Here is a 21652-nt window from a genome sequence, read left to right as displayed (position 1 = left end):
TCAGTCTGGGCAATCTTTTTGCAGCAGCTGAGGACATGATCTACAGTTTCATCAGCTTCTTTGCACAATCTACATTTTGCATCATCTGAGGATTTTTCGATTTTGGCCTTGATCGAATTTGTTCTAATGGCTTGCTCTTGGGCAGCTAAAATCAGGGATTCAGTTTCCTTTTTCAGAGTTCCAGTTGTTAACCACAGCCAGGTCTTTTCATTATCCACCTTGTCTTTGATTATTATTATTATTATTATTATTATTATTATTATTATTATTATTATTATTATTATTATTATTATTATTATTATTATTGAGAATTGACCACCCACCCCCGAAGGGCCCTGGGCAGTGTACAGTAAAACACAAGTCAACACAAAGCAAACATAAAATAATTGAGTCCAATAAATTCATTAAAATCCAATAACAGTTCCATAAAAACAATTTTGTGGCATCTGAGAAATGCCTCTGTGGGAGAGGACCAGCAATATGCCGGTTAGATGGTATGTGGGGGCTGTAAGGAGGGCAAGCAATCAGCAGCCAGCCTCCCCAAAAGCCTGGTGGAACAGCTCAGTTTTACTGGCCCTGCAGAACTCACCAAGATCCTACAGGGCCCTAACAGCTGGAGGAAGAGTGTTCCACCAGGCTGGGGCAAGGGCTGGTGGAACACTACCTGTTCCTGGCCCAGGTAGCCATATCATTGAGGGGCCGGGGAGTGCCAGCAAATTTGCCCCTGCAGAACACAGAGGCTGAGTTGGGGCATATGGGGTAAGACAGTCTCGAAGGTATGAGGCAATGGAGGGCCTTAAAGGTCAACATCACCACCTTGAAGATGAGCTGGTGTTCCACTGGGAGCCAGTGCAGGTGGCGCAACACGGGGGGAGATGTGATCTCTGACAGAACCACCTGTGAGTAAGTGAGCTGCCGTATGCTGGACCAGCTTCAGCTTCCAGATCAACCTCAAGGGATGGCCCACATAGAGCGACTTACAATAATCTAACCTGGAGGTGACTGTTGCATGGATCACAATAGCCAAGTCAGCCTGGGAGATGTAAGGGGCCAGCCACCAGGCCTGGTGTAGGTGAAAAAGACAACCTGGGTCACATGGGCCACCTGGATCTCCATAGAAAGAAATGAGTCCAGTGGATCCCCAGGCTGCAAACTGAAGACCCCCTCCAGCACTGGTGGCTGGAAACTCTCAATCCCCTCCCTACAACCCACTAAAAGTATCTCCATCTTTGATGGATTTAGTTTTAACCTGCTCTGCTTCAACCAGTCAGCAACCGCCTCCAAATAATGCTGTAGAGATGCAGGGGCAGCAGCTACGCCCCCCTCCATTAACAGAATGAGCTGAGTGTCATCAGCATATTGATGACAGATCAGCCTAAAATTCTGCACCAGCTGAGCAAGGGGCCGCATATAGATGATAAATAACAGTGGGGATAACAAAGCTCTCTGGGGCACACCACAATGAAGTGGTCACTTTTGGGAGGCTTGCTCCCCACACCACACTTGCTGACTCTGATCCCGAAGGAACAAGGCAATCCACTGAAGGACAATGCCCTGCACTTGGAAACAGCCAGGTGGTGGGTCAAAAGGTCCACATCAAATTGATTGACCACATCAAATGCTCAGGTAAGATCTAATAATACCAGCAGTGCCGATCTGCCTTGGTCAATCTGCATGCAGAGTATGTCTATGACAGCAATGAGGACGGTCTCCATCCCATGCCCTGCATGGAAGCCGGACTGGAAGGGATCAAGTGTTGATGTGTCCTCCAGAAGCTGCTCCAATACCACTCTCTCAATTACCTTCCCCAGAAATGAAAGATTCAAAATGGGGCGGTAATTGGCCAGATCACTAGGATCTAAAGATGGTCTTTTTTAAGAGTGGGCAGACCACCGCCCCCTTCAGCCCATCTGGGAACACTCCTTGCTCAAGGGAGTGATCGATGATACTCAATAGATGGGGTTGTAGCTCCTCCCGGCAAGCTCTAATTAACCAGGAGGGGCACAGATCCAGAGGACAGGTAGTAGGTCTAACAGCAGCCAGAACCCTGTTGACATCAGCCTCAATGAGCAGGGAAAACTGGTCCAAACAAGTACCTGAAGATGGCAATGGAGTCTCCAGTTCACTAACTGTAGCAAAGGTGGCAGGAAGGGCGTGGCGGAGCAACGTGACTTTATCCACAAAAAAGCTCATAAACGCCTCCCAGCCAAGAGCCAATTGATTACTTTTGGAACCCTCAGTTAATGAGGAAAGTGACCAAACAATTCAAAATAATTGTGCTAGGCGGGAGCTAGCGGACGCAAGAGAGGCCGAGAAGTAATCCTTCTTCATCCTCTTCATCGCCATCTCATAGACTTTCATAAACATCCTATAAGATGTACACGCAGCCTTGTCATGAGACTTCCTACACACTTGCTCTAGATGTCTGAGCTCCCGCTTCATTTAGTGCAGTTCCTCAGTATACCAGGGGGCCAGCTAAGAACAGGAGTGCAGAGGATGCCAAGGAGCAATCACCTCAGTGGCATTGGAGACCCTGGAATTCAAGTCCTCCACCTGCTCATCAAGGGAGCCAGTGGGCTCAGGATCCCGCAGAGCATTCAGGAATCCAATAGGATCCATAATTCCCCGTGGGTGGGCATAAATCAGCCCATTGCCTAGACAGGTTTGGCGCAGCAAGTCCACCCAGACTTTGAGGGTCAGACCTTGGCACTCTGTCTGCAGAGGATATGACCATATCAACTCTTGACCCAAAGACCAAATCCAGAGTGTGACCAGTTTCATGGGTGGGGCCAGAATTTATTATGGAGAGGCCTAGCATTGCCATGGATGACACTAGATACACAACCGCTGAACATGAGGCGGAATCAACATGGATGTTAAAATCCCCCAAGACAATAAGTCTGGGGAATCTCAACACCCAATCAGCCCACTGCCTCCAGCAACTGTGGCAGACCATCCCCCAGTGCGTTAGGCAACTAGTACACCAGGAAGACAGCTACCCTCTCTGGGGACACCCACTCTAGACCAGCACACTCAATACTGGTGATACTTGGGACAGGGACAGTCCTGAAAGGGATTAAATCCCAGATGAACATTGCCATGCCATGCCACCACCCCCTCACCCAGCCCTGAGTTTGCAATTGGTGGATGTACGCGAAACCTGGAGGCGAGACCTCACCCAGACTAATCGACTCACCATCGCGCACCCAGGTCCATCTGCTGAGCTCCAAGATAATCTCGGAGCATCATGGTCTTGTTATTGATGGACCTTGCATTAATCAACACCAAGGATGAAGCAGGGTAAGCCTGAACCTCATTCCTAGAGATAGGTCGGAGGTCAGAAGGAGGGCGAGCATAACCATAACTCAGCCTCCTTCTTTCATATGGCCTCCGCCTACCATCATATTTACCCCATTCCATCAATACTGGGATCTCCTGCCTCAATGGTGGCACCCTCACCATCCCCTCCCATCATGACCCAAGACAGAACACAACTTAACAGTTAGTAAACTTAACAGTTAGTATTCATGTCGTTAAGTCACTGAAATGGCAGGCAACCCCAATGACAGCTGAGGAAACATCTGTGGGAAACATTCAGCAAATGGAGGACAGCACAGAGAATTCTAAAGAGCCAGAAAATGGCAGGCGCAAGTGACAGAGAAAACAAAAGTGAGAGCTTTGGACAGGGAAAATAAAACATTTTCTGCTCTCCACACAGCAAGCAGAAAATGTTTTGAAAACATTTCAGGGAAAAAAAGATTGCTTGTTAAGTGTTTTCAAACACCCCCCCCCCCCATTTTGGGCTGAAATAGACTGTTTTCAAAACTTTTTAGGGAAAAAGCTATGAGGAAATCTTCCCTAAAACACTTATTTTTCCATCCTGAAGACATTTTATTTGTGTTGTGTGGGATGGGCCGTGGAATATACTCCCCCAGTGTTAATACATGTGTAAAATTATTTTCCTCCACTCATTAACCACTGGCAGTGCAGAAGTAAATGGAATTAGAATACAAGCTTATGGCCTTTGATAATATAACCTTGAAGCATATCTGAATCATTTTTATAGAAATTATCCACTCACAGAAAACATTCTTGCAGTAGAAAAAATCCTATTACATAAATACATTTCTTCAGTTCTCATTCTGCATTTCAGTACCAACAATATGTTTCAAACTTCTCATTAGTAAAACCAAGTTTAAGATAGACCATAATTATTCCTTCAAACCAAAAGAAATTGGAACCTCATTGGATGCCTCACAAAACAGAATTCATGGATTCTAGTTGAAATAGCATTACAACAGTATTAATAAAGAAATCCTTCTGGCTGCAAAAATGCATTAAAGTAAGCAGTCCAAAAGCTGAGAAATGGGATAAGCAGAATGTACTTATGGATAGCCAATTTTAGATTGCCACTGGCAAGATTCTCGTCAGTCACTGTACTGATAGATCAGGCTAAAAGTGTAATACAAAATGCAATTGAGCTAGACTAATGTAAGAGATCACTATTGCCAAACATCATTGCAAGTGACTTGAATTTTATAACCAGCAGAACTATTTTTTTGGAGGGAGGGGGTTTAATTTTTCCACAAACATAACGCATCCATAAGGGTAAGAAGTGTTTATCTCTGTTTCATGTTATTCCACAAACTTATTTTAACTGGAAACAATAATTAATCTCAAAATCAAAATTAAGTTACTTTTCTCAATGCAAAACATACATCTTGAAAAAACAAAGCATTATTTTTCAGAATGTACAACAATCATACTACTTGTCTTTCTCAAATTATCATTATGTTTATGAAGCTTCCAAAGCCAAATCAGGATTTCAGGGATTCATATTTGCATTAAATAGCACCAATTTTACTGCAACTGTGTATAACTACTGCTCTGGTAAGCAAGCTATGTTTAACTCTGTTGAATTTGAAAATTGTGTATGTTTGCATATTTGGAACCTTTTTTTCCATAGACTATTATAGCCTCTTATGCTTAATGACAAATTATAATGGACAGTACTCAGCAAGACTGAAACGTGAAACACACTGTAAGTAACATTTACAGCATATTAAAAAATTTTTTGCAGATGTCTAACATTTGCTTTGCTAAATATGATTTCCACCAAAAGGAAAAGAGGTACACTGCAGAGCTTTGGTTTGCTGCATTTAAAAATTCAATGATGTTATTTTTAAAAAATCATGCAGTTATTCATCTGACACAGTAGAGTTATCAAGTTCTAGGTGAAGTCTGGAGTGCTCCGAAAATTTACAACTGTTCTCCAGACTATAGAGACTCTAGAAGAACTGCAGCTTTGGAGGGCAGACTCTATGGCCCATTCTGCACGGGCCATTTAGACTGGCGGGGGCCGGTAAAAACGCCGTTGTGGGGGAGAAGATCGCACAGCTGCCACTGCTGCAGCAGAGCAGTGGTGGCATTTCCCCCCACAACGGGTTTTCTTGATTTGCTCATTGAGTGGGTCTTTTTGAAAATGTCGATTTCCATCCAGTGCCAAGCAAATGGCATCGTGTGGAAGCCGGCATTTCCCCTGCACCACTCCTGGTCCCCTTTTACCTCCTGCCAGCTCCAGTCACTCTGTGGAGGCTAGGGGACATGCCTCCTGGTCTTCGACCCTGGAGGTGTAGCTATGGCAATGGGGGCATGTCCCCTGGCCTCCACAGAGCGATGGGAGCCAGCAGGAGGTAAAAAGACACCGGGAGCAGCGAGGCCCATATGGAGGGCACGCTGCTAGCTGCTGGGCCAGTGGGACCGTTCAACTCCCAATCGTGTAGCCTATGAGGAATGGGCCTATGTCATCACATCTTCCCCTCTCCAAATTCCACTGTCTTCATGCATGGCCCACAAGTCTCCTGGGATTTCTTAAGTTGACGTTCACAGCCCTATCACACAGACATATGGGCCTGCCTGAAACTTGTGCAGTTTAATGGAAAGATCTCTAATTTAAGAATCAATTATCTTAATTAACATAGAAAATTTTCCCATCCATTTTTAAAACTTTATTTTATACACAGCTTTCTTTTATTTACACAAATGAAAAGTATGCATAACAGTCTTAGGAAATATTATAGCTGGCCTTATGGACAAATGGCTATTTGGTCCATCATGAGATAATATTCTTTTTTCTCCCTTACAAAATATAACAAGTCAAGAAATGCACTGAATGGCTTTGTAGCAAGTTCTTTGTCTATTAATGTTAGCTGGTACTGAAAAACACACTCACTTCATGCTGAAATCAATTAACATAACATTTCTATTATGCTGCTTTGCTATCTGCTCCCATGTGTTGGGGTTGGGTTGAGGGGCATTGGGGGGGAGGGGGCGGAAAATGCAGAGTGCGAACCGGGCGTAGTATGGCCCAGCTATGCCTCTACATTGAACATTTATTGTACTTGCCCTGCCTTTCCTAGGAGGTAGAACAGAGATACTAATGGAAATTCCATATTTCCAGAGACTTACAGCTTTCTTTGCATAACTGTACGAGCTCCTTTATTTTAGTAGCTTTTAAAGCTATGACAGAGAATACATATTTAGGAACCAAAATCCCCAAAATCAATACAATTGCCATTAAAACATCTTGGTTCTATTATACAATTGCACAGCAAGTCAACATTAAGCATCGTTTCAACCAGAAATAATGGTCCAATAGTATTAATTGCTTTACATGCATATAATTGAACACAACACTCTACACTAGAACTAACTAGATCCAGGGAAACCTCAAATTGTCCATTTCACATTATTCTGCAATTGCACATCTTATGGTTTCCTTCTGGGAATTTGCACTGTTTATAACAGACTGCATGCATCAATGATGCATGATCATTGGGAATAATAATTCAAATAAGTAGCATTTTTCACTTTATGAAGGTATATGTCAAACACTAAATTATTGTCCCTATGCATATATATTCTCTTTTTTCTGAAGACAAGAGATAAAAGATAACAACATTTTAAAAAACAATTGATTTGAAAAGTTTTGTCTACTTATTCAAGTCCATTCTGTTTATGAAAAGAAACCTTGCTTTTGTGATAATCTTTACCAATAGAGAACCATTTTCATTCCATAGCAGGAAGTCAATAATTGTAAGAACTATAGTGCAGTGAAATGTGAAATACAATTGCTTCTTTGTTTCTTTCTAAATTGCTCTTATGTGTTTGTTCTACTGATTTTCAAGGTAACTTTATACTAAACATCAATGACATCCATGTGAAATGAAATAGTAGTCAGAGTAGGGAGTGAAGGTTACATTTAAGTAGCATCAAGGTTATGAAATTGTCCCACAAATATTTTGTTAAGGTTCAGTATAGGCAAGAGAATCAGCAGCTGTTGCCTGGTAATGAAATAGTAAAATAAATCATCAGAGGTTTGATCAGTCAATTGGTATGGAGACATTGAGACTCTTAGGTCAGAGTTTAAAGGATATTAAAAACTCAGACTTCATGTCCTTGCATAAAACAAAATATCTTATAGCCCATTGACTCAAAAGGGTGTAACTCTGCTTAGGATGGCAGATAATTAAAGGCATAATAATTGTACCTCTCACTACAGAAAACTTTCAGGAGATCTCTGTACAATGCCTATGATTCAGAACAGGGACATATTTAGGGAAGGACAGTCTTACCCACACATCAGATCCCTTCATGGGTAGAGCGTGTAAGCCCTCTGACCAAGCCTATAAAATATATATATTTCTCGTAGCAGTATATTTTCCTTTAAAATCATATTGGCAGAAGCTAAGTTTTCACAGAACCTCTCAGTGTAGGTAGCGGCATGTTCCAAAGGTCACAAGTTAACATGATCTAATTAGAATGAGTAACTCCTAAATGACTTGGAGGTCTCATCCTGTGTAAGGGCATGCTTGATTACCACACCTTGCAAAGATACTGTTAAGACAAAGAATATGGAAAGCCACTTTACTATCAGATACTGCCATTTCCCTATCTCTTCTGGAAACCAAGTCAGCAACAGGATGGTTGCTCCTCTGCATCTCCTCTTCCCATTGTTATAATTTTCCTAAAGCACCCACCTTTCCCCGGTCTAATGTCTCCGCCAAAATCTGAATACTGAAGTCAGAGACTGTAAGAAGTATCTCTGCATAAACCATTCATAGTATCACTGATATAATCTAAGAGCAATTGACTCCCATTGTCCCGGGGTTTAGAACAATAGAAGAGCTTTTAGATAGGGCTCAGCCCAGCAAGCCCAGCATGGGAAGTTCCAGAGAATTTAGGGGAAAAAACTTAAAACTCACTTGCTCCTGCCCCTACCTGGGCAAAAGGTTATAAAAGTATTGTGCACCCCAACTCCAGTGCTCATTGCCAACTTGAACCTCCCTTGGTCTTGTTGGTGTGAGACACGAATTTGTCCTTCGCCTGGATTCAGATGCTGGTCATTTGAATTCTTGCCTTTTACATGATCTTTTTCAGCTGAATTTAGGTAACGTATAGTCCCTGCTTCCCAAATTCCCTCGCTATCCTCCTACCTATCTTCTCCCTGTTTATATCCTAGGAACTGTGTATATGTGCCTTGACGTCTTATTGTGTGATTGTTTGCAACCCAAATTTATATAAAAATATTTAAACTGCAATTTGGTCTTTTGTGAATTCTCTGCAGATACGTTTCAAGCTATTTTCTGGTATACATAGTCTTTAAAAGATCTCTACCCAGTCTGCCTCTCGCATTGCTAAGCCAAGTTATTTTCCCCATTGCTACTTAAAATAGTTGTGTGCTGTTACACTCTTAGCAGCTGGTGGAGATTCCTTAAAAAAATAAGTTTACAACCTGTGAAAGCTGGGTAACAAGCGGTAGATCAAATAAAATAAATAAATAAATATCAACAACAACATCATACATACATACATACATACATACATACATACATACATACATACATACATACATACATACATACATACATACATACATAGCACAGTCAGATCACTGTCTAAGCTATCAGAAGATTTGTCATTGTTGTTACTGTTGGGGTGCTGTGTGGTTTCCGGGCTGTATGGCCATGTTCTAGCAGCATTCTCTCCTGATGTTTTGCCTGCATCTGTGGCTGGCATCTTCAGAGGATCTGGTAGAAGATGCCAGCCACAGATGCAGGCAAAACGTCAGGAGAGAATGCTGCTAGAACACGGCCATACAGCCCGGAAACCATACAGCACCCCAGTGATTCCGGCCGTGAAAAGTTTTCGACAATACGTTGTAACTGTTGTTGCTTAGCTACTAACATGGCTAAACTTCTGGTTACTGTGTAATACTTTCAGACTTTACAGTGACTCATAGTGTTCTGTGCAGCTGCTGACAGGTGGTACAATGTGTTTAAGTTTACCTGGGACCAAGGACCAGAATCTTCCTGACTGGAAAGGCAGATGACTCATTATCTAATAAAACCCTCTTATTTTGCTGCCTTTTCTCAAATTGGAAAACTTGTCATTGTGTAAGATCACTACATGCCCCCCTCTGTTCCCAGATCACTGGTCTTTGTCCTGCATGGTTGTTCGTAGTGCTTGCCTGACCATCTAATAAAGATAAAAATTAAACACAGTATCTTTCTTCTGCAACTGTTCAAGAGTTGCATGTATTGAGTCTCAAGTCTGGCATCTGTATGGTTATGTTACCCCAATTAAAGGGGACATTTTAATGAATTTGGTTCATGAATACTATTCCATATGATTGAAATGTTGTGCATATCAAATATTTCTCACTGCACTTGTAGGGAAATATGAATCATTCCCTAGAATATGTAAAGATTTTTTTCCTGGTGAAACAGAATTCCATATTCCATATTTTTGAAACAGAACTGCCTTGTGAGTATGTAAGGTTTATCAAAAATGACAGTGACATAAACATAGTTGTGCATTCCTTACTGTTAAACAGAAGATTTAACAATTTTTAAAAAGTCACTATACACATTTGTTACATGAGTTTTTTATATATATTTAAATATAATGTTATATAGTAAAAGTGGAAAGGAAGTTTAGGTGGGCAACTTCCTGCTTATCACGGCCTCAACCTCAGCAAGAACTGACAAAAGGAATTTGTCTCTAGGAGTGCTGGTATATCCCAACAAGCAGGAATATACAGTGACATTTAGAACAAAAGTGGGAAATAATACAACACAATCCATGGAGAAAAGCTGAGAACAAAAATCCATAAACAACTGCTTCAGAACAATCCAAAGGAAGTTGATTTTTATACATATATACTAATCACAAATATGTAAAGTGCCTCTAAATTTCACTGATTTCAATGGATTTCCAAATAAATATGTTTTGTTATTAGTAATTCAGTATTGTTGTTTTATAAAATTGTAATCCAGAGGAGGACCATCTAGGTTTTTTTTTCCTACCAAAGAGTAGAAGAGCTATATATTCCCAAAGCACATTTTAAGAAGAATGGAAGAATTGCCTCTTGCTGTCAAATGGTGACCACTTTAAAGAAATAGTGCTGTACTTCATTTAGAAACACATGCTTCTAGCTATTTGGCCCGAGCAATTTTTCATTTGAATTCACACATTGAAAAAAGCAAGTATATTATACGTCTAGAATTTCACATTGATTAGATACTTATATTCCTTCAAAAGGCTCTAGAGTGCTCAGGAGACTTAATTACAAATAAAAATAGAATCTGACACATATATTCCTAAATTTATTAACTGAGTCAAGTAGATTTTGGAAGGTGTTTCAGGAGAAACATTTAAGATAAACGGACATGAAACAATATTTTAACAGTAAATTGAATAATGGAGAATAGGCATACCATATGATAGGTATATAGAAGGCATGGATACATAAGGCATGGTATGACATCCACCTCAAATTATCAGCATTTTTCTACAAATTACGTATTTGCCACATGGATTGAAAGGCAAGTAATGGATGCAGGAGGATGTGACAAATTTTCATAAATTATACTTTAAAATATTGTTTCTTTCCAAGAGAAAAGTTTTTTTTAAAGTTATGAATAACCCCTTGGTCTTTTGGGTAAAGTATTTTAGGGCACTTACTTGATCATCATTGGTGAATAGATTGTTTGTTCCTTTTTTATTAGCTAGAACAGGGGTAGGGAACCTTTAACACTCAAAGAGCCATTTGGACCCGTTTTCCACGGGAAAAGAAACACTTGGAGCCGCAAATAATTTTTGACATTTAAAATAAAGATAACACTGTATATATTGGGTTTTTTTACCTTTTACTCGGCTCATTCTGAGAAGCGCATGGATGCGTCTGCCCTGCTGCCTGCAGGGCGGGCAAGGATGGGGCCAGCAGCTCGGCCTTGCCGGCCGCCGGGAAAACACCCGCCCCACTCAAACGGGGCGGGCAAGAGGAGAAGCCCGCGGTGCGGCCCAGCTGGCCGCGGGCAATTGGTGCGCCCGCCCTGCTGCCTGCAGGGTGGGCAAGGATGAAGCTGGCGGCTCGCCCTCGCCGGCCGCCGGGAAAGCGCCCACCCCACTCCAACGGGGCGGGCGAGAGGGGAAGCCCGCAGCGTGGCCCAGCCGGCCGCGGGCAATTGGTGTGCCTGCCCTGCTGCCTGCAGGGCAGGCAAGGATGGGGCCGGCGGCTCGGCTCATGGAGCCACAGTGCAAGGGCAGAAGAGCCGTATGTGGCTCTCAAGCCACAGGTTCCCTACCCCTGAGCTAGAACAAATAACTATGTATGTGTGCACAAATTTATTTAATTTATACCCTTTTCCCCACACAGGAGTCAAGGTGGTTCAGAAAATACAAAAAGCATAGCATGAAAACTTGAACAGACAAAAAAATCCCCTTACAAATACAAATGAATACAATAAAGGCAGATTTATTGTATGGTCATCACCTCTGAAATAAATCTAGACAGCCAGTCTGCTCACAGTTCCCTTGATTAATTAAATTCTGCACAAACAAGGCAGACTTGCATGCTTTATGAAACCTTAAGATAACCCAGGGCAAAAACCTCCTTGGAATCTGGTTCCAGAGAGCAGGGGTAGCCACCAAGAAGACCTTGACCTCATGTGATGACAACTGGGCTATTTATTTATTTATTTATTTATTTATTTATTTATTTATTTCATTGGACTTCATAGACAGCCTCATCACCGGAGGGTTCTATTTGTAGGCCAGAAACCTGCAGAAGGCCCTGTGATGAGCACCAAAGGGGGCAAGAGTGGTCATACTGGGAGCAGTGGCCCTGATGGCATGAGGGTCTCATACCAGCATAGGTCAAAAACAACACCTTGAATCAGCACTGGGAACTAATTGGGAACAATGCAGCTGCCACAAGATTGACGTTATATGAGCCAGCCAAGAAACAAACTGACAGCAATCTTGCTGCTGCATTCTGCACCAATTTGCAATTTATGAAGCATCTTTAAGGGTAGCCCTACATAGAGTGCATTGTAGTAGGCTAATGTGGAGGTGACTATCATATGAATCACAATGGCAAGGTCCAAATGAGACAAATAAGGAGCCAATTGGTGGGTTCAGCATAAATGGTAAAATGCTGCCTTATCTCCATGGACACTTGTTTGTCCAAGGCTGTTGCCCTTGATGTCCTATTAAAGATGGCCACCCTTGAGGTCCAGATTTACCCAGTCCATTTTCAAAGGATTCAACTTCAGCCAGATCTTCCCCAGCCATTCCACCATGGCATCCAGGTGCAAGGCCAAGGCCAAGATCTCAGTCATTGGTTGCTTTTCAAACATGACACCAAATTGAGTGTCATCAGCATATTGGTGGAATCCAACTCAATCCAAATCCTGACTATCTCCATCAGAGTGTATATATAATATAGGGAAAAGGAAGGATCCCTATGAGATGCCACAACTTAAGAGTCCAAGGAGATGACTCTTCCTATGTCATCCCTGGATGAATGAGGAATGCCACCAGGCAGTGCTCCTCACTCCCAGGGAGACAAGACAGGCAACAGAAATAGATAGCTGACTATCAAACACAGCTGAGAGGTCAAGAAGGATCAGCAACTCATAACCACCTTTTTCAAGTTGTAATCGCAGACGAATGTCCAGTGTCTTACAAGGGTTTTTCAGTTATGTTCACTGAAATGTGTTTCAAGCAAGAGTCTCTCCCTTCCAGAATGTTTCTTTTAAGTTCTTTCACACCAGGCTACAAAGTGTATGTTAATGTTAATGATATATGAAGTCACCTAATGGCAGAAGAGAGTAAATCAACTGATAAAGTAAAAGTAAATCAACTGATAATCATCCAAAGACTGGTTTGACCTAGGTTAACCTGTTGTTAATTATCACTTCTGAGCAACATGAACATAATTCTAAGCTTCAAAATTATTATAAGACTCTTTTGAAGCTTTCTTTTAATGAGCTGGAAACATTTTATGAAAACAAGAATATTATATCCATGCCTCCTCAAGGTTCAACCTTCCCTTCCATATTTCAGTTGAGCCATTGGTCTCTTCATACTCTAGGCAAATGATAATTTTGTATTTCAAGATATCTTTAAAGACACAGCAAATACTCTAAAAAGCTTGCTATTAAAAAACAAAAACCAGCAGTTTTCAAATGACTACAAAATTAATATTAAAGTAGTTTAAAAATTAATACAGGCAAGGGTAGTTGCATCATATTGAATAGCAACACAAACACTTTTGTCTGTGTGTTTCCAGATTAAATTGCTATCCTATTACCGTATATACTCATGTATAAGTCAACCCGCATATAAGTCGAGGCACCTAATTTTACCACAAAAACTGGGAAAACTTATTGACTCGCATATAAGTCGAGGGGGGGAAACGCAGCAGCTACTGGTAAATTTCAAAAATAAAAATAGATACCAATAAAATTACATTAATTGAGGCATCAGTAAGTTAAATGTTTTTGAATATTTATTTCAAAGAAAAACAGTAAACTAGCTCTGTAAGTGGAAAAGAGGGTCAAAAAGAACAATATATCAACAATAACTTTAAAAGTACAAAAACCTTAGCTTTTTTGTAAGGAAGGGTTTTACACAATGGATCTTACAATAAAAACTGGAATGAACATGCCTGTTCACTGTGATTCAAAACTACCCTGCTTTTTAAAAGAATAGTTCATTATTTTAATGTACATATTTTTAAAATTGTACATGGCAGGTGTCATTTTAGAAGGAACATTCACACAACCTGTCTGGGTAGGAATGTTTACGTTAGCAGTACCAACATTTCAGAGTATCTTTAGGAGACCCTCTTGATGATACCACCCAGGTTTGGTGAAGCTTGGTTCAGGGGGTCCAAAGTTATGGACCCTCAAAAGGGTAGCCCCATCTACTATTAGCTTCCATTGGAAACAATGGGGGATGGAAGCACCCACTTTGGGGATCCATAACTTTGGTAGAATTCTACAAATGCCAAAAACATCAGTTGAAACCTGAATTGGATACATCACGAACCATCATCAATCTGACTGAGAGGCAACTCTCTGATGACGAAGTATCCATCTTAGCCAAAGGAGGAAACTTTGCTGTTACCACCACCAGAATTCCAGTAGAAAACATCATTGCTAATGTGGAATCAGCGATTTATCATCTCCCTGAGGAAGAAGTGGAGGAAGTGAGAGGGGAAACAGCAAGGATTCTGAGAAAGGCAAAACTTCCCTCCAGTAACCTAACAAGGAAAGAGCGACAAGCCATCAAAAACCTCAATTCTGATTCAGAAATCATCATTCTACCAGCAGACAAAGGTAATGCCATGGTTATCATGAAAACAGAACAATACAAAGAAAAAAATCAGACAACTGTTGGACCCCACAACATACAAAAAGTTAAAACAGGACCCAACCAACAAAATCACCAGAAAAACAACACCTTGATTAAGAATTCCTCAATTGATCCAATTATAATCAAACGTCTCTGCAAATCTGAAGCTCACCCTCCTAGACTTTATGGACTCCCAAAAATCCACAAGGACTCCACTCCACTCAGACCCATTGTGAGTGCAATCGGATCCCCTACATATGATTTGGCAAAATTCCTGGCTGCTCAACTACAAATCCATATTGGACTGACTACACATTACATTAAGGACTCTGCTCACTTCATTGAAAAAATCAGCAATCTTAAACTCAACCCCAATGACAAACTGATCAGCTTTGATGTGGTTTCCCTATTCACCAAGGTCCCCATAGCAGACACCATGGCACTCATCAACCGGAAATTCCCAAAAGACATCACAGCCCTGTTTGAACATTGCCTCACTACCAGCTACTTCCAGTGGGATAATGAATTCTATGAACAGAAAGATGGGGTAGCCATGGATAGCCCTCTTAGCCCTGTAATAGCAAATTTTTATATGGAACACTTTGAGGAACAAGCCCTGGAAACAGCACCAAAAAAGCCCACCATATAGTTCCGTTATGTGGATGACACATTCACCATTTGGAGCCACGGAGAAGAAGAACTAAACAAATTCCTGGACCATGTCAACAAGATCCACCCAACCATCCAATTTACTATGGAAAAAGAAAATGAAGGAAAACTGCCATTTCTAGATGTCTTAGTCATCCACAAACCAAACCAACAATTGGGCCACACAGTATACAGAAAACCAACGCACACAGATAGATATCTACACAAAAACTCCAATCATCATCCAGGACAAAAAAGGAGCACCATAAAAACTTTGGTAGATCGCGCAAACAGAATCTGTGAACCCCACCTCCTTCAAGATGAATTGAATCACCTAAACAGGGCTCTACAGGCTAATGGTTACTCTACTACAGACATCAGAAGAGCTGCATACTGCAGGAGTCTACCGCATACCATGTAGCTGTGGACAAGTCTACATAGGGACCACCAAATGCAGCGCTCAGACACGAATTAAAGAACACGAAAGGCACTGCCGACTATTTCAGCCAGAAAAATCAGCAATAGCAGAACACTTGATAAATCAATTTGAACACAGAATATTATTTGAAAACACAGAAATTCTGGACCACTCTGACAACCACTACGTCAGACCACACAGAGAAGCCATTGAAATTCACAAGCACATGGACAACTTCAACAGGAAGGAAGAAACCATGAAAATAAACAGAATTTGGCTGCCAGTGTTGAAAAACTCTAGAATCAAGACAGTGACTAATCAGTTCCACACAAACACAGGACAACTATAGACAATAGCAATCAAAGGAAACAAAGACCAGGATACTTCTATTCAGATGCATTCACCTATTGACCTTGCTATCTTCACTGTTACTCCCAGACTACAAACTTCTTTGTGACTCACATACCAGGCTACTCTATTCAGAGGGCCTCACCTTTTGACCTCACAGTATATATACTCCACTTGCTTTCCATTCCTACTATCAGATCCTCTGAAGATGCCAGTCACAGATGCAGGCAAAACGTTAGGAGAGAATGCTGCTAGAACACGGCCATACAGCCCGGAAACCACACAGCACCCCAGTGATTCCGGCCGTGAAAGTAAAGTAAACATTTATTTGTGGTCTCGCCTGATTTTGTTCAGCTATCCACTTCTTATCAATGCAAATTCTTTAAGTACAAATAGTACAATAAAAGAAGTGCAATCAGAATTAGATATTTTTTTTATCTGGATGATGCTCAATAACTCTTATATATATATGTCCATTTATTTTGCCAACAGCTGTAAACCTATTCAGTTGGTTTTTGGCACCAGATTAATTTGACCCTGCTGAATAGTAAGGGATTGTTGTTGTTGTTGTTGTTGTTTTAATTGTAACCTCTTTTCCTCCCCCAGGTGATAACAGCAAAGGGAGGAAAGAAGCAAATATTTCATGCTTAGGACAAAGGCCCCTTCCACACAGCAAATATGTAGCGGGTTGTAGTCAGGATAAATGAACTCATTGTAGCCTTGGGCCATTTGCATGGCTGGCTGTCCTTTGGTCAGCGAGTGAATTTGCCAGCCCATGTAGGTGCCTTGTGATCACTCCCCCCCCCCAGTTGTCCCTGCATAGCTATGCAGTCACACAGGAAAGATTTCACACAGGCCTCATGGGCGCTTGCCTCAATGATTGTGTGGCTTCTGCGATTGGGTATCACCTGACCACGCTGCGATTATGCACCTCTGCCAGGACCTGCTCCATTGACCAATCAGCCCTGCCTGGTTCCTCCATGGTCCTCTCCTCACCATCTGGCCAGCCACCAGCAATTCTGCAGCATGGTGCTCAGGAGCACTGTGTGGGACTCTGACAGCATACACCTGTGTGCATGACCCCCCTCCCCCAAAGCTGAAGGGGCTCCTGCAGCTGCTGGTGTTAACACCTCCCACCCTAGTCACCTGCAGGAACAACTGGTCCCACCGGCAAGCCATACAGCACTGGTTCACTCTGGCATGTGCCCCCTGCATGCTCTGGTACTGGGTGTCCCCCCGAAGCAAGGAGGGGTGGGAGAAGTTTGTTCTGGGAGTCTGGAATGATGAGGAGTGGCTGGCCAACTTCAGGATTGACGAGCAGCACATTCATGAGCCTCGCACAGATCCTCAGACCACACCTGGAGTGGCAGGATGCTAACATGTGGCGTGCCATTCAAGTGGAGGAGCAAGTAGCTGTGGTACCTGGCAAGCATCACCAGTTATTGGGAGGGGAAGCAGCAGCTCGGGGCTGTACAACTATGGAAGTTATCCTGTCCTGTATAGCTATGGAAGTTATCCTGTTCTGTATAGTTCTGTATAGCTATGGAAGTTATTCTGTTCACCAGGGTGGTGCGGTTTGGCTCCAGGACTGAAGAGGTAGGTGGACTCTCTGGTCTGCACAGCCTTCCAGGGTGGCCACCCCTGCACCACCCCAGAGCATGTCTCCTGCCCAGAGACAAGGGGGGCATGCAGATTCTTTGTTGGCCACCAGGCATCCCAGACCATCCTTCAATTCTCCTGCTTCCTCCTCCCCTACCCCCACCCCCTACTGGCTGGAGTTGCACATCTCAGCTTTCCTCACTCTATTGGAGCCATAGATGGCTGCCACATCCCTATTTGCCACCCAGGAGGGCTCCAGGGCAGCACACCAACTACAAGAACATCTCTTTTATGCTGCTGCTGACAACCTGTGACCACAGGGGGAGGTTTTTTAGTGCAGAGATGGGTCACTCTGATTGTAGCAATGATGTTTTTGTCTTTCTGGAATCACACTTCTGACAAGTCATAGACAGGGGCATCTACGTTCCTAGCAGCCCCACACTAACGATTCCACCCTTGGTGCTCACAGATGGCACCTTCCCCATGTGCAAGTGGCTAGTCAAGCCTTATGCCACCCCCACCCCCCACACACAATGACAGGGAGATTCACTTGAACTTGAGACTGTGCCAGCTCAGAAATGTGGTGGAATGGGCAAATGGGTGACTCAAGGTGAGGTGGCGGTGCCTCCTGGCAAGGCTCCTAGTTATGCCTAAGAATGTCATCTCACTTGTGGTGGCATGTGTGGTCCTGCACAACATCTGCGAGAGTGTAGGCCATGCTGCCCCAGAGTCTGACTCGCACTGTGCACCCTTGCTGTCACAGCTGAGTGATAAGGACCGGGAGGAGTACGGAGAAGCCATGGTCAGAACAATCTCCAACACTCCCCGAGATGAGACCCACCAGCAGGAGGACCAGGTTGTCAGAGACACCCTGACAAAGTTCCTGCACTGAAGCTAGGAACCAATGTGGCCCAGCCATGTTAGCGCTGAGGGGGACTCCTGGTGACCAGCCAGCCAGGCACCTTGTCCCTCCCAGACAATGTGAAGACATGTGGCAGCACTGCCCTGGGTTTGAACTTGCCATGGCAAGTCTCTCAATAAAGCATGTTTCAAGAACTAGTTGCCTTCCAATTGTCTGTCTGTGAGGGGGTAGGAGACATGCAAGGGATGGGCCTTGATCCATAGGTAGGAGACATGTGTGCTGGATGGGCCTTGATCGATAGGAACAGGAGACCCATTGGCCAGGCCCTACAGTAACCCTGAAATCCCTCTAGAGACCTCAGCTTTGCCTGTGTTGCACCATTCCAGTATAGCCACGCAGGACCATTGGATTCAAATGGGCCAATTGCTCATGGCTCCAGGCTAACTCCAAGTCTCCCATTCCCAGGCAGGTCATTAGAAGAAGAAGAGTTTGGATTTATATCCCACCTTTCTCTCCTGTAAGGACACTCAATGTGGCTTAAAAGCTCCTCTCCCCACAACAGACACCTTGTGAGGTAGGTGGGTCTGAGAGGGTTCTGAAGAACTGTGACTAGTCCAAGGTCACCCAGCAGGAATGCAGAAGTGTGGAAACACACTTGGCTCACCAGATAAGCACCTGCCATTCAGGTGAAGGAGTAGGGAATCAAACCTGTTCTCCAGATTAGAATCCACCTGCTCTTAACCACTACACCACGCTGTCTCTCATTACAGGCTGGAATGGCATCAGGATGGCGGGGTGTCTACTAGCAAGAGGAGGAGGTGGCTCTGGTCTTTTGAACAATTGTGCAGGCCTTCTGATTGGAAACAGTCACCTCTCAACAGGGTGATCTCCCGGGCCCTTTGGGAGCAAGGTTTTCCCCACATGTCCTGCCAGTGCCAAATGAAGTGAAAGGCCCTAAAGAAGGCCTTCTATGGTGCCACGGAGGCCTAGGGTGCCTACCCCCACTGCACTGCCCCCCCCACTCTAGCAACTGTGGCACCAGGCGGGGGAGCATTGATGGGGGGACTGGCAGCTGGAGGATGTGTTGCCCCTTACCCCCACCAGTCCAAGGAGCCCCACATTTTGGAGGGGGCGTGGGGGGTGTCAACCCAACTGCTTCAGCCCCCCTCCATGGACCTCTTACTGGACCCCACTGCCCCTGCCCAGTCTGCCTGCCTGGCTGGCTACCAAGAATCCCCCATGCCACCATGAGTGGTGGCGGCAGCATATGGCATTTAAAGGTACATTTTATCTTCCCTACATAGGTGCAATTGCACAGTGGAGGCCACCTGTCCCTCGGCCTGAGGAAGAGCATCACCCACATGAAGGCAGCCCAGCTGAGGAGTCTGAAAAGGTGGAAGAGAGTGAAAAGGAGGAGGCCGCCCATAGGCTGAGGTTGGGAGAGGGTTGTGACCATGTAAAGGTTTGTGTTGGCACCTGCAGCTGTCCAGCCCTTGCACACCAGGCTGCTAAGGCCTCCCTGACCTCACCCCCTTCAAGTCTTGCCTTTCGGCAGGACAGCCACCTCATCCTCTTGCCTCTCCTTTGCAGGCTCTGCTGGAGAGGGCTCCCTCTATGGCCAGGGGACAGGAGACAGGAGGCTGCTGTCCCACTATATGTGATAAAATGATCTAACTGGATAACAGCATCTTTTATTGATGTATCCCTCAATCATAAAAATAAAGTAAAATATTTATAGGTTCATATTTCCAATTTAACATTCTGTAAAAGACCTTATTCATCTTAATATGTTTCCAACATACTGAAAAAAAAATCCAGCAAATATACAGAAATTACGAATAAAAATAAAGGAAAGACTTACCATCTCTTCGATTAAGCCTTGCAAATCCTGGGCTGTGACTGCTGGATAGCTCTGATGAACTGCTGAATGATGACTGAGGTAAGGCAGACACCAGTTGATCATCACAATTATCTGTCAGAGAAAAAAAACATCAGGCTTCAGGCTTTCTCACTTAAATAAAGTTACAGAAAACTGTAACTAACGCAGAACACTGGTAAGCATCTGAACCAACCTTGTGCTTCCCAGTTCACATCCCTATAATGTCCATTTTTTCTCTAGTATGTGTATCAATACTGAAAAGGCACTTTTTATTTAATCACTATTTCATCAGATTACCATGTTGCAATTTACCATGTTGCCAGACTCCTTTTGTCCCCTTCTTGTTCTAACATTACTTTGAAGACAGAGTTGATAAATGGTCAGGAGATCACCATCTACTATTTACAACAGCAGCAACTGACACCTGCCAGTAAATCTGTAGCTTGAGTAATGCCAAGCTATACCATATATAGCTTTATGTTTTGCTGCATTATCATACTTACAAGCAATGATTATGTCTAGAATTCATTTAAAAATAAAATTCTACAATAAGAATAGGTTAAATAAAATCCTTTTGTTCTGCCAGGTTGTTTTGGGGGGATACATGCTTGAAATGTAGAACAGACATTAAATCATTGTGGAACAATAATTACTATGCAAGTCTTGGGCTTTTATACAAAGAAGGCACAGTATTTCAGAAAATAGGATTTAGGAACGGTTCACAATCAATGGCACATAAAAAAGCAGATTTGAATCAATAGTTTGGGATGATAAATCCTTTTCCATCTCAATTGCTAAATAGGACAACAGTTCTCTCCATTTATATTTGCAAAAAAAATTCTGCTGGCATTTGTTGTTTAGTAAAAGCAGGAAAATTATGTAAAACAGTTTATAAAGCAACCCACAGGCTGGAAATGGCTACACGGGTGAAGAGTCATCTCTCTGTCTGGGATCAACAAGCAAGGATCAGTAATTAATCCTTCCTTCTATTAAGACCTGTGTTCAGTGAAGCTAGAAGTGCTTACAATATTACATCTGTCTTTAAAAAAGGATTTAATTTTAATTCATTGAGCACTTTTCCATGACAGTTATATCTTAGGGATTTAGGTTAAAAGAAAGCAATTGTTTTCATTCAACAAATCATGATAAGAACTACTAGGCTGTTTTTTCTTGTTTGGAAGTCATGTTCAGTCAA

The 21652-nt window shown here is 42.9% G+C and overlaps 1 protein-coding gene across 1 annotated transcript in view; it reads right to left on the bottom strand.

Annotated features, from left to right (window-relative positions):
* The window catches only part of LOC125436727 (contactin-associated protein-like 4), a 173471-nt gene that overhangs the window by 102363 nt on the left and 49456 nt on the right, over positions 1-21652 (bottom strand). Inside the window, exon 2 of the mRNA XM_048503966.1 lies at positions 20440-20550. Coding sequence (XP_048359923.1) covers positions 20440-20550 — 111 coding nt within the window. The remainder of the gene's footprint in view (positions 1-20439; positions 20551-21652) is intronic.

The sequence above is a fragment of the Sphaerodactylus townsendi genome, linkage group LG07 (assembly GCF_021028975.2).
Source record: "Sphaerodactylus townsendi isolate TG3544 linkage group LG07, MPM_Stown_v2.3, whole genome shotgun sequence".
NCBI lineage: Eukaryota > Metazoa > Chordata > Lepidosauria > Squamata > Sphaerodactylidae > Sphaerodactylus > Sphaerodactylus townsendi.
This window is presented reverse-complemented; position numbering and strand designations above follow the sequence as displayed.